Here is a 14,278-nt window from a genome sequence, read left to right on the forward strand (position 1 = left end):
CCAACATAACCCCAGGGTGCCACCAAATCCACACTGTGAGGATTTCAGAGGTCAAAATCTGAATTATGAAAGAATCATGAGAGCCTTGGTCTTATAAATTACCAAAAGGATCATCGGATCCATCTCCAATTGTGGACATACCGAAAATGCAGACAGGAGTGAACCTCCTGTAGATGACGGAGACTTCAAAGCTGTTCCAAACGTTGTCTGCAGGGCAAAATTCAGCTCTGACTCAGCTTTACACGGGGCAGATTTATAACCAGGAGCTAAGTTTTTTAAAAGGCAGTGGGACTTCTGCCATTGATTCAAGGGAACAGAACTTCAGCCAGGATAGGTAATGTGCAAGCAAACATGCCACTTTGTTTGGTAGATTTACTGTTATTGTTGTTGTTTTTATTAGTAGTATTAGTATTATTTCATTATTGATATTCCAGTAGCTCTTACACACCTAAAATAAGACTAGAATATATGACTAAAACAATATATGAGCAAAGATTAAAACATTAGCATTAATGTGGCATAGTACTGTTTTAATTTCCCTTTACAAATATATGTGTTTTGTTCTATATACATAATGTGAGGACAAGACGCATTCATTTTGCTTTCTGCCACTACTTAAATATTTTCCTTGTCATTAGGTAATGGTTTGTCTGTGTATGAAAGCAATATGATGTCCTGGCTCAAAGCTTGTGTTTATGCAGCACTGAATTCAAACATTTATTTCATATGAGTAATAGAATTAAGTTTACTACGAAAAGAAAATGTGGTGTCCTTAAAATAGCACTTGCAAACTGCAAGTTCTCACTACTCCGGATGCTGAAGATCTTGTAGTATGTTTACAAGTGTAGCATTATAATTACAAGGTCAATTCAGCTTTGCCGAATGTGATGACAGTGCTTGCAAGCACTGCAAAACCCATCAACGCTAACACACATCCAGCAGTTTCCATTTCCGGGAAAATGGCAGGAAATGTCTAAAAGGAGTTTCAAAGAAGACAAGATAGGCAATGTCCAGACTGAGGCAGATGACAGGGTGTCTGTGCTACAGTAATGCAGAGCCTTCAGAGGGGTACTCAGCCTGCTAGAGGGCCTTCAACGGCATATTTAGGCCCCTTGGCAAGGCTGGGTATGTGTGTGTGACACGCTTGGTATTCCTTGGGTGTCAAGAATGTTACTGATATGAAAGGTTAAAGTGGAATATAAAAGTAATTATAATTAAAAAAAAAAAAAATGCTGTTTAACGTTCTGAAGAAGGAAAGTTATACCAGAAGAGAGGTAAAATCCTAAGGAGCTGCAGCTACCCAGCTGCAGAGGGGAACAGCCACAGCCTGGGGGCTGGAGAGCTGGCCCAGGCTGAACCCACCGAGGGGACGTGGGGAGGGGGCTGCAGAGCCACCGCCGACCCAGCCCTGCCGGGGCCCGCGGCCGGAAGAGAGGAGAGCATTAGCAGCAGCAGCCTGTTGAAGGGCAACTGCACTGTGCTGGAGCAGAGAGGGAACAATTCCTCCACTCGATCATTATTTAATCTTTAATGCTACAACAAGAGCGGCGGCATCACGCCCTCCAACCGCTTGTTCGGAGACCCAAGATAAGATGCCCTTTCTTGTCGTTGTTCTGTTTTCGTTTTCCCTGAAAAGCAAACAAACACGAGCAGCGAACCAAGTCCTCGCAAACACTCCCAGAGCCACCCTCTGGACGACTCGGCACCAACTTCGGCCGCAGCCCCGCGGGCGATGCCCTGACGCCTGCGGGAGCCCCGGGACGGCTCCCCCGGGGCTGCGACCCCCGGCGGGGTGGCGACGGGACCGCTTCGCCCCCGCTGCGGCCGGGGGAGCTCTGGGGAGGGGGTCTCGTCCCAGGAAAGGGGGCGGCCGCCGCAGCCGCTCCCGCCCTAGGGGGGCGGCGCGCTGTTACCGGCGTCAGCCCCCCCGGTTCCCCCCGTGCCCCCTGCCGGCGGAGGGGCTCGGAGGAGGGAGCTGCGCGCTCCCCCGGGCGGGGGCATCGCGGGGGCGTCGCCAGCCGCCGATGGCAGCCGCTGTCCGCCGGGCACGGCCGGCGCTGCTACGGGCAGGAGGCCGGCGGAGCATGCCGCCGGCGGCGGGGCGGTTCCGCGGGGACTGACAGCCGCGCTGCCGGAGGAGGGAAGGCGCCAGCCCCTCCGCCTCTCCCCGCCGCGAGCGGAGGCGATGCCGCAGGGCGCTCCGCCGCCCGGCCGCCACCCGCTGTCGCCGCTGTCGCCGCCGTGAGCGGCGCGGCCCCCGGCGGGACGGGGCGAGGAGCGGCGGGGCTCCGCAGCCCTCCCCGGCCGGCGGCTCCGCGCGGCGGATGCGAGTGCATGAGCTCTGCAGCGAGCGGGCGCAGGAAGCGCCCCCGCTCCGCCGCCTCCATCTTCCCGGGCAGCAGCAGGACCTCGCCGCACGGCCGCGACTCCGAGCGGCGGGGCAGCGGCTGCGAGGGCGCCTGCACGACGCTGAGAGCCCTGGACGACTGCAAGATGGTGGGTACCGCGGGAAACGAAACAAACAAACAAAAATTATTATTATTGCTGTTATTTATTTATTTATTTTCTTTTATTTTTTTCCTTTTTTTCTCTCTCTCTTTTTTTTTTTTTTTTTCTGAGCGTTTCCGTGGCTGGCAGCTCGCCCATTCCCATCACGTGCAGTTGCACTATTTTTAAAACTGCAGTCCCCCTCCGGGGGGCTGCTGCCCTGTCGCGGGAGGCGGGAGGGAGAAGCGAGGTCTCCGGCCGTACGGGTGGGTCGGGACCGGAGCCCGGCTCCTGGTCCCGCAGGAGCCCGCAGCCCCGCACACGCTGCCTTCGCGGCGCTGACAGCGGGTGGAGTTGCTTTTTTTTTTTTGCTAGATACGGCCCGATCTGTCCCCAGACTTGCACTCACTGAAGCCTAAACAGGTGAGCACTTGCTTCCGCGGCATCAGCACACGCTCCGCTTGCTGTCCTAGTGGGGAAAAAACAACAACAACCACTCTTACCCTATAATCCTTCTAACTGAATCCAGAATTTGAGGCCACAAAATTCGTTCCCTGACATGCATGGTACCTGCTTCCAGTCTACCCAGAGTAGCTGACTGCAATTGTAAAATCTCAGGTCAAGCACCCGCACCTGTGCTCTTTTCAGAACATCATGTTACAATATAGCATTTTTCTCCACTTGTGCTCAAAATGTTTGGATCTTGACACTTCCCTCCAAGCCAGCAGCATCTGGCTCCTCAGGCTACAGTCAGCTGGGTGTTGGGGCCCAAAATCGCTCATCTCACCCGTCACAGAAAACAAATGTAGTTGCTGCTACTTTACCTCAAAAATTTGGGTCTTGCCACACACCTCTGTCCAGTAGCATTGGACATGTGTCTGCCACTTCTGCTCTGCTGAACTCTGGCAATATTTCTCTCTAATACTCCAAATTGTTCTGGCAGATATCCACTCTGATACTTCAAAATCGGCAGCAGCTCCCAGTGCACCAAAGCACAAAAGCTGCCACGGTAGCTGTATAAATATATCCAACAAGTGGATCCTACGGGGTCCTGCCTTTTCTCTCATTCCCAGTAGCTTAACTTGGTTAGTTAAACAGAACCGCTAGCTTCCTTTCTTCGTTCTTTATCTGGTAGAATTCAGTGATTAGAAATATAATACGATTTACAGATGGATTGCCAATATGCAGTGAGATTGAGGAGATCAAATGAGTGCATTTTTTCTTGTCCTGTCTTGATGCTGCAATATCAGTATGGTTTTGCTTTCCTTGGCAGTGCTGAGAATGCTCTGTTTAGACAGGGGATATTAGGTGAGAACCAGCAAAATGTGTCTGTCTTACCAGTGGCAGGATGAGAAGCTTTTCTCATGTTCTTAATACGGAATAATTATACCACAATGTAGTACATCTTTTTATCCCCATTGGTTTCTTGCATCCACTGAAGCTACAGAACAGGAGAGTTGAAGCCACATTTAGCAGAGTACGAAGATTGTGTCTGGGGCTTTGTTTGGTATGTGAATTTGGAGGGGGGGGTGTTGTTTTTTGTTGTGGTGGTGGTATTCTTGCAGATGTATTGGAATGCATTGGGATTGTTTTGCTGCTCCAGAAGCAGTGAAACCTATTTGCTACTCTTACAATTAAATTTGAGAAAACGTGGCTTTAAATAAATAAATAAATAAATAAATAAATAAATTGGCCCTGATACTAGTTCTTAGTTATGCAGAGTAATTATAGTAGTACGCATGAAGAGCCAGCATGGAACTCTGCAGGAGAAGTGACTCACTTATTTTCTGTTTCTGAGTATGAGAATTAGAAGGCTTGACTTTAATGTTTGGTAAAACTGATAGAATCCAGGTCCCAGACCTGTTTTTTCACCGTGCTTGTATGCTGGGATATGTTGAACTCCTGGTGGTAATGATGGCTGCAGAATTATTAGCAGTCGCTCTTGTCTGGTTTTATATTTTGGAAATTGAGGTCAAATTAGCAAAACAAAGATAAATACATATTTTGTTCTAATGCTCCCTTCCTTCCACCCCCGCCACCATGTGGAGCAAATGGTCTGATGTGCTTCCTTTAAGATAGCAAATGCTTTGTTTCCTTAAAATATCATCCCACATTGTGATCAGTGGAACTAAACAATAATGATCTTTCCATCACTGTAAAATAACCTATGTATCCAGTAGCATCCGTGTGTATCTGCTGTGTATTAAATTTCTGTGAAAATGTTGAAACATTTATTTATTCCTTTGTCTGTTTTTCTCCCCACATTGGAAAAAGTGCTTTCTAGAATCCTAACTGGAAAGTGTGTATCTGGTACATCTTCTCAGCCAATAACTCCCAATCAGTTTCAAGTCTGAAATCTGGGTTAGAGGCCAGTGACAGAACAGAAATCATTACAAAATAAATTAGCAAAATCTCCAGTGTAAAAGCAAACGCTACATTCCAATCCCTAAATGTGCTGTTAATCAGGAAGCAGGAGGAGCAAAGGCAATCATTTCTGGAGATATTTTTGTCTTTAATGATAGCAAAAAATAACCTCATGCTACTAGTAAAACAGCTGGTTTTCTGTCTGCTTAATATTTAGGACTAATAACTCACACTTCCAGAGATTAAAAGCAGAAGCACTACTTTCCTGCAAATGAACATTTACAGCACACAGAAGAGGCAGCTGGCATGGAGGCCCTAGTCATTTATTAAATCTTAGGCACTTGGTCTTGTACTCTATGCATGCCTGCCTGGAAGCAGTAGGAACAAGCCCTAAATTAGGCATGTTTGTGTTTTTTTGTTGTTGTTGTTGTTGTTGTTTTGTTTTGTTTTAATTAAAAAAATAATAAGTTTTTATCAGTGTAGCTAATTGTCTCACGTAAGTAAATTGTCTTTGTTTTTCAGCTTGTCCAGGAGTTCAACACCCAGGTGGCTCTATACCGGGAGCTGGTAATTTCCATTGGGGATGTCTCAGTCACCTGTCCATCTCTGCATGCAGAAATGCACAAAACTCGAACTCATGGATGTGAGATGGCCTATCAGGCTCATCAAAAACTAGCAGCAATTTCCGGGTAGGAGACTACTTATGTTTAATTAAAGCAGTACTCTTACGCATGTCTTTGCTAAATATTACATTGAGGAAACATTCAGCAAGAGCATTAACTTGTGTTTCTGTTTTAGTCATAGAGAAATATGGCCACAAATCCTGCCGAATGTCTTATGTCCCTATTATAGTGCAATTTGGGACCAAATCCTGGTCCCCTTATAAAGGTGGTGTCTGACTGATTTCACTGGATGCTGTTATTTAAGGTGAACGTGTTTTTTCTCTGTATCACTAGACAACTTAAAAAGATCAGCCTTGCCTCTCAAAGCTGATGTGGCAATAACTTCCTTCCCAGTTCTTCATTGAGTATATCTAACTGAACAGATTGTGACAACTAATTCAGCTCAACTAGAAACTTGGCAAAACCAGAGGTAAACATAATTAGGTGAAAACTATGTAAGTCTAATTATTTATGGTTTTTTCACTGTATGGCAAATGGGGCATTTATGTTAACACATAACACCTCCCGAGTTTTGTCTCACTGACCATGCTTTGCCAGAGTTTTCTGCACCTGCCTTATCCAACATAAACCACTGCACACCACTGGAAAATCTTTTCGGCAGCTATGACTAATCCCCACTAAAGTTCTTTCATCAGTTTAACATATATGAGAAACATGTCACAGGTTTAGTAGAGCTGTTGATGTTTTCAGATGCGATTTTGAGCAAAGACTCTTCTCTTAAATTGATATCACAAACTCCAATTTTTTCCTCAAACATATATGCTTTTAAGACACTAAAGTCTGTAAGAATTTTTTTAAAAAAAGGATACAGTTCATTGTTACCAGTATACAATACCTCAAAACTATAGCACTGAAAGTGTGTAAACAAACAAACAGTAGTGAAATTGATTCTATGTACTTTTAAACTCAAAAAGAGAGACTAATACAAACAACAAAAATAGAAAAGGAGTAGCAGAACCTAACTTGGATTTTTTTTGTCTTTTTATTTTATTTTATTTTATTAATAAGGAAAACCATAGATACATGAGAATAATGATACTTAATTCTCTAGAAATAGAGAATTAAGTAATAATTTCACAGCTGGGAGCCTGTCATATACACAAAGATGTCCTGAAGGTTGTGCAGTTGCTGTGAGATTGACATTTAGCTAATCTAAAACTGTTTTAGGTAACTGTGATAATAATATGATATGCATAACAACTGGTAGGTGTTAGAAACCCTCTGGAAATTATTTGTTTAGTCTGACAGACATTTTACAAGATGTGCTTCACATCCACACCCTTATACAGCTGAGGAAAGCTATTTGAGCCACCTTATTATTATCTGTGAGGAATTCAGCGTAGAAAACAAACAGAAGGAGAGGAGTAGTGAATAAACATAGAGGTTCAGTCTTTAATTCAGCAGGAAGAGCGATATAGTGCATATGGCATTGGATCTGCAATGGGAACCTAATTTGGTAGGAAGAAAAACAAGAAGGAAGGAAAATATTTAGGTGCAGGAATGCATTAAATCATCCCCAACATTAAACAGTCAGGAGGGTAGTGTATTGCTCAGAAAACACTTGACAGGAGATGAGACAAAGGCTCACTTAGTTTGCTGCTTTACTTTAGAATCTGCAGCACTGCACTGTGCATACTTCTGGGTAACACCACCAATTTCATCTTCCAAAGCTTGGTAAAGATAGCTATTGCTTTCTCAGGCAGAGATAATAATAATAATAGCTATAATAATAATAATAATAATAATAATAATAATAATAATAATAATAATAATAATAATAATAATAATAATAATAATAGCTAATTATGTTACTAAACTATAAAATTTCATTACACACCAGCATTTAATTAGTTAAGCTCATCTGTAACATTCAGTTAGTCTCCTAACTAACCCGAGCATTTGCAGGGCACTCTGACTTTCTTTCAAGAAGGTGGCATCACCATATCAGACAACATTAAGTTCATTCGTCTTGATTGTGTTGATATCCTCCTTGGAAAATTAGCAGACAGCTTTGTTGCTTCCTGTTTGAATACATTAATGTTTGAGACTCAAACCCACTCCTGATTCAGGCAGCACCTATTTCCCTCTTGGCTCACCTGTTCTACCAGACTGAGGAGGGTAACAAAGAGGAAAGGTGCAAAGACTCAGAAGGAAAGAAACAGGAACAACCCACTAGCACTGTTAAAGACAGCTTTGGAAGAAAATTTGGCAGTTGTGGGAAGAGAAAGAAATGCTGAGGTGAAGGCGTTACATTATGAATTGGCCAAGAGAAAAGTCATGGAGAAGAAAAGTTTGGTCATGGGAACATCAATTCTGGAATATTAAAGGGACATCAGAGGACAGAGGTTTAATTCGAACAAAAAGAGAAGACTCTAGCTGTAGCTACTTTTGCTACAATAAGAAGCTAGGGAAATGGAGAGACTGAAAGCCACACTTAAATTAAAAAAAAAAAAATAGGGAGAAAGAAAAAAGAAAGAAAAAAGAAAGAGATGATGACAAAGATAAGGAAGTAGCAAGGAAACATAAAACCTTATGAGACTGGACTGGATTAGATCATATCACCCCATCTAGCCCAAATCTGACAGCAACCAGTAGCAGAAAGTCAGTAAAAAAAGAATAAAAAACGGGCTGTACATAGAATGATGCCTTCCCTAGCGTATTTGCCACTTTTTGGCAATCAGTAGTTTAGGAGCTTCCTGAGTCAAAGACCGTATCTGAACAACTAGTGCCTGACAAATGTAAGCTCTCACAGAAGATTTAAGGATTTGTCTAAATATTAGGGTCTTCTACATAGAAAATGCAGAGGATGACTAATGACATCTATACACGTTGGTGTGTATGAAAACTTTACAAATCAGTTTATTTATAAAAAAAAAAAAAAGAAAAAAAAAAGAAATTAAGCTTATTGAGAAGAGAAACTTAAAATTCAATCTCTAATTTAATAGGGTTTCATAGCTATTACATCCTCTTCTCAACTTGCTCTGTTACATATTATTCTCTATGTAGAGAGAGATGTAATTTTCTTAAAGAGCAGAGGCATACCTGGGTTTACAAACACTGTCACAGCTTTTAGAGAATAAAGATTAGAAATAGAAATATTTTAAATTGAACTATTCTAGTTCTAGCAAATAATCTTTGAGTCAGACTGAGCTGTTCATTCAATGGTATCTCGGGACTTCAGGTCAATTTCTGCACACTATACTCACAATTCATACCAAAAAATCTTATTGATTTTTAATGAGACTGTCTTCTGAGGAAAGCGAGCAAGCTCTGGTCCTTTCATTACATTTTCTACTATATTAATGTAATGTAAATTAAATAACTGAATTACATTGTGCACCTTGTAGTACTGGAAATTATAACCAAACCTGGAGAAGGTAAAGCAGCAAGAAAATGGATTAGCATTTTTAAGTAAAGAAAGCTAAACGAGTGGGAAAATACTTGAAACAAAAGGAAGAACAACAACAACAACAAAGTAAACCTCTATTTTAGTATCTGTTTTTTGGGGATGATAAACACTTTGCTAATATTTTAGATTAGAAGCTATCAAGCAGAGACCCAGCTTTATTAGCTGAAGTACACTATGGGATATAAACAGAATAATAACTCAGAACTGTGTTTTAAAATACAGGTCTACACAACCACGTGCACACTTTTTTAAATGTCCCTTTCATATTCCCAAGCACTTGATATGCTTACATAATGCAAGTATTTCTGTGCACTCTTGGCACACTGGAACCAGAACTATCTCTGTGGTGGGCTGATATATATGTTGACAGTGTATTTTTCTTGCATGAAATAAAACTATGTGAGGAGCCCAGGGGTGGACAGCAATTTATGTGTGTGTGAATGTAACTTTCAAAGTGATTGTCCTGTGTTGTTCAGACTGGTACTGAAAACTTCTGAATCAAGGAAGGAATGACCCCACTCACCAGTACAGGCTAGGGGCCAGCTACCTAGAAGGCAGCTGTGCACCAATGGACCTGGTGGTTCTGGTGAACACTATGTTGAACATGAGCCAGCAGTGTGCCCTTGTGGCAAACAGCCAACAGCCTCCTGTGCTACATTAGGAAGTGTCACCAGCAGGTCAAGAGACATGATCTTTCCCCTCTGTTCAACACCAGTGAGGCCATCTGTGGAGTACCATGTCCAGATCTGAGCTCTGTAGTAGAAAAGAGAAAGGGACATACTGGAGGGGACATCGTCAGTGACAATGAAGGTAATAAAGAGCACACAGCATACAAGGAGAGGCTGACAGAGCTGGGACAGTTCAGCTTGAAGAAAAGTCTTGGAAAAGTCTTGGAATGGGGATTCTATCTATATGTATAAGTACCTGATGGGGGAGTGTAAAGAAGACACAATCAGGCTCTCCTCAGTGGTATGCAGTGACAGAAAACTCCACCACCGCTCCAGTGTTGCCTAGAGAGGTTGTGTATTGTCCATCCTTGGAGATACTCAAGAACTCACCTGGGCATGATACTTAGTGACCTGGTCTAGATAGCACTGACTTCAGCAGTAGAGTGGACTAGATCACCTCTAGACGTCCCTTCCAGCCTGTGATAAAAGTTGCAGTAAATCTCCTCCTCAGGAAAATTCCAACATAAATGTTCGTCATTTTACATTGTGGTGCATTCATTACTTTTATAATACAGTTGTTACATGTGGCTTTTCCTGAGTTCAGGAAAGTAGAGGAAGTAGACCTAAAAATCACATTCTGGTTGCATTCTTTCTTTGTGGCACTACACAGAAATGCAGCCACGGTGGTTTTTAGTAGCTTTAGTTCATTTTTACTTTTGTTTTCCAATTCAGTCTACACTAGATTTCTAATGTTTTCGTTAAGCAATAGAAGATAGTTTCTCAGACCTAATTAATACTAAAGCAGCTCCTAAGGTTGTGTTCAAACACTTTATTGACACCCAGTTGTGGCCAAATTTGTGTTAAAATGTCTGAATTTTCCCCAGATAATGACACTAAAATTAGTACCTACATACTAAAGCATATAAGCAAACAAAAAAGACTGATCCATAACATTTTAAAAATTAAAAGAAAAAGAGACCATGCTTGTAAGTTAATAAGAGCTCTGTTAAGACAGACATAATAGAATCCATGTTAACTATTTAACTTAAGATGTTAAATAAACACTGCTGACAGGCAGCATAGATCAGCAGAAACTGAACATAGCAACACTCAGCTCAACAGGGAAGAATTTTTATAATCATGAATCAAAACTAAGGTAATGTTAGCAGACAGAGTAACAAACTAGAACTCTTCCCAAGCTACATATCAATCATGCAGCATGCATGGAGATCTCTGCCTTCCTCGTGTCCTTAAAATCCCTGCCATTGTACTCCCTCTCTAACCATATGTACCAGAGGTTAACACTGATCCCTGGAGATCTGAATTACAGGCACTAGCCCTGTGTCCTCCCTCAGTTAAAGTCAGTGCTTTAACAGCCAAATGAAAAGGTAAGGATAAGGTAAACTTTTCATAGAGGTTGCGCCATGATAATTAGAATATGACCTATTGAGAGTATAAATAAATATTAAAAATAATGTGATGAAATGTAAGAAAACAAAGAAACATGGAAATGTTTTGGGAAGTAAGCTCTGATTCGGATATACCATGAACTAAGTTTTTACAGACAAGCTAGAGCACAACAAGTGTAAAACAGCTTGCCCACCTCTGAAGAGAATAAGACTCACATACATTGCTCTCACAAGGTTCAAAATGTCTCTACACAACAAAACTGGTGCACCTGAAATGATGAAAAGGGGGCATCAAAAAACTACAGTAATATTCTGTGGAGCTCAGTCAAGACGTGTCCTGTTGTTGAGAATAACATCTATTTACTCAATTTAAGTTGCAGGGGAAAAAAAAAAGAAATCGTTTAAGTCAGATGTCTCAAGTTTAATAGGCAAATTTAGAAAGCAAATAATGGAGGAGAAAACAAGGTTACTTACTAAAGCTAGAGTTCTCAAAATAGCTAACCTCCACAGACTCACTTTCCTTTGTATCTTTGTCTTTGTGCTGTGCTCTTGTAGACAATTGGGACTTAAATATACAGGATATTAATATCTCCCTTTGTGGATTTGTTTTTTGTAAGTGGGGCCAGGTTTGGTAAAGGACAGATGTACCTAAAATTGTATTTAGCATTTACTTCTCAGTGTGCAAAACAGAAATTCTTAAAAGCCTGAAAGTTCTATAACGTAGTTTTCAGAAAGTAGAAGAGCTAAGCACCTTGCTTAAGGGTAAACCTAAACAGCAGGCAGAACTGGGGCATTCCTCCTTGTCCAAGCTCTGACAAGCTTGATCCCATAGGCACCATCAGAGCATCCTTAAAGCCTAACAGTTTTGTACTCGCCAGAGAACACAGGGGCACCCAGCACTTTCTTTTAAGGCAAAGCCAAAGGTGAGTAAACCTAATTTTTAGAGCACCTGTGCCTACCTCCCAGAAAAATGCCCAGGCTTCCAGACTAGAGTCATGGAGAAGAGGAAGCTAAAAGCAAGACAGGCATCATCTTCATTGATCATGAAGAAGTTCTTGGCCCCTTCCTTCCATCTCACGCTTAAACAGCACATTCAGTGCAGCTCCCTGGGCAGCATCGCCACCTCCACAGCACTTGAGGACCGCACAGGCTGGGTAAGGTACGTAGATAAGCCTGCCTCTTAGTGGAAGGGTCCTCTAACAGAAGAGAAGCTGTGTCCAGCCCTGAAGCCGGAGACTCTTCCTCATGTTCAGGGATCACTGCAGGTAGGCAGGATAGGCATTGTCACTTTTCCTCTGTGCCATGACCTGAAACTGGGAGGTAACTGCAGGGAAGGAAGGGGCACATTGGCATCATCTAGCCCGGTTGGCAGAGTATGGTGCAGCAGGCAGCAGTATGGTGCAGGGGTCCACACTCTGCCTCTGTTTCAAGCAGTTCTAGTGTGGATAACACTGAAAACTCTTTAAGAAAATTCCTTGCTAGTAAGGAGAATCTGTATTCTAGTCCTTGCTGCTATGACATTTCTGTGTTTTAGGCAGATAAAACACAGAAGGATACAGGGGAGCAGAGATGGTGAATTCGTATGAGTGCTGAGTGTTCTTTAGTGTTCTGATTTTTAGCCTGCTGAACTGTAAATTCATCTACATAAAACTTTGGTCTAGGGCTGAAGTAGGCTGCAGGATCAGGGTGGTTTGGCTTCTGTGTTGACAGGACTTCTGCATTCGACACTCTATTCTAAGTTCCAAACTCCAGCATGGAAGAGGATGTCAAAAGGTAGGATGCTATCTTAAGTCCTTAGTAGCACACGCTTTGATGTTATGCACATGCAACATTCCACTACAGCTGAGTGTGTGTTTCTCTAAAGCTAACTCAGGAACTGTGGAGTGTTACAGCTGTAGTTGAGCCTATGGTGTTTTATGTTCCCCTTTTTAGCTATACAAACCTTTGACATCACAAAATTGAAGTGAGAGAAAACAATATGTTTCAAGCATTCTCTAACTTCATGCTCTTCTCTTGCCCTATTTTGTCCTTCTTTCTGACTACCTAGCAACACTGATGGACATAAAAGCTTTTCATGCTTCTTCTGTGTAAGCAATTTTCTTAGACAGTAATCAGCAAGAGGATCCAGCTGTTAGGTACATCTATAGAAGCAAGAAACATAGGGATTTTGAAATGCATACAAAAATGTATTGACCCGTTTACAGTTGCTGTTACCTTAGCTTCACTACAAATTTTCTCATACCCTCTTCTCCCTTGTTTTCATGCCTTTTCTGCAATAGTTCTCTTTCTTGCACTTTTTTCTCCATCACCCATCACCAAACAGTAACTTCAAGGCAAACACAGTATGTACGTTTTACTATAACAAGTTCACCAACATCCATTTACATTTGTTTTTTTAGCATTACCAGTAATAACAAAGATTGAAACGAATAAAGAATGTTTTGAATATATATATATTTGTTAAATTCTGGGAAATCTTGAAAATCTTTCATTCAGCCTCTGCTAGATCCTTTAGGTTAATCATGCACTAAATAGGTGTAGCAGTACTTATTTTCTCTGAAAAACACTGTGTATATTATTTAACACTTCTATCTCAACTTCCAGTCTTTCGAGAGAAGATATAATATTAAAATATTTTATTATCATAACAGGGTTTTCTAATTAAAGCATGTGAAGATTACATGTTTATCATGTAATTTTCCTAAATTATTTCTTTAAGATCTGATTTTAAATGATCAGTCTGATGGAATATTAGACCCTAGAACTTAACAGCACATAGCATTCCTATATTTATTTTGACCCATCACAAGTGTAATCAGTCATTCCTGAGGAAAAACTTGAACAATACTAACTTACATCTGTAAATAATGCTTGAAAGGGGGATTTATAAGTAAATTTTAAAAGGTATTAAAAGACTAAAAGGCTAAATATGAGGTATCCATATCATGCTAATGACCCTAAGCCCAGAAAAATAAGGAGCACTGAAATAGCCTACCGTCAGGCTATCATTTGAACTCATTAATTACATTGATTTGATATTTTGAACCCATTAATTAAAGACCTACTGGAAATAAATGTTTCATCTCAGTATTTCAGAGATAAGATATTTTCTTGGAAAAAAATTTGTTAAAAACGTCTGTTGAAAAACAGTTACACTGAAGCTTCACGCCCAGCTTCACAGATGTAATTGAAAGTTGGTGGGTTGGACTGGTAAAGCACCATCCCTGTAACCACAACAGCCACAAAGAGCTTCCTTCT

The 14,278-nt window shown here is 41.5% G+C and overlaps 1 protein-coding gene across 1 annotated transcript in view; it reads left to right on the forward strand.

Moving 5' to 3' along the window:
* Positions 1 to 2,334: 2,334 nt before the first annotated feature.
* The window catches only part of RGS7BP (regulator of G protein signaling 7 binding protein), a gene marked incomplete at both ends in the record, with an annotated part of 43,391 nt that continues 31,447 nt past the window's right edge, over positions 2,335 to 14,278 (forward strand). Inside the window, 2 exons of the mRNA XM_084304572.1 lie at positions 2,335 to 2,496; positions 5,374 to 5,540. Of these exons, the coding sequence (XP_084160698.1) occupies positions 2,335 to 2,496; positions 5,374 to 5,540 (329 nt within the window). The remainder of the gene's footprint in view (positions 2,497 to 5,373; positions 5,541 to 14,278) is intronic.

The sequence above is a fragment of the Netta rufina genome (assembly GCF_964035555.1).
Source record: "Netta rufina genome assembly, chromosome: Z".
NCBI lineage: Eukaryota > Metazoa > Chordata > Aves > Anseriformes > Anatidae > Netta > Netta rufina.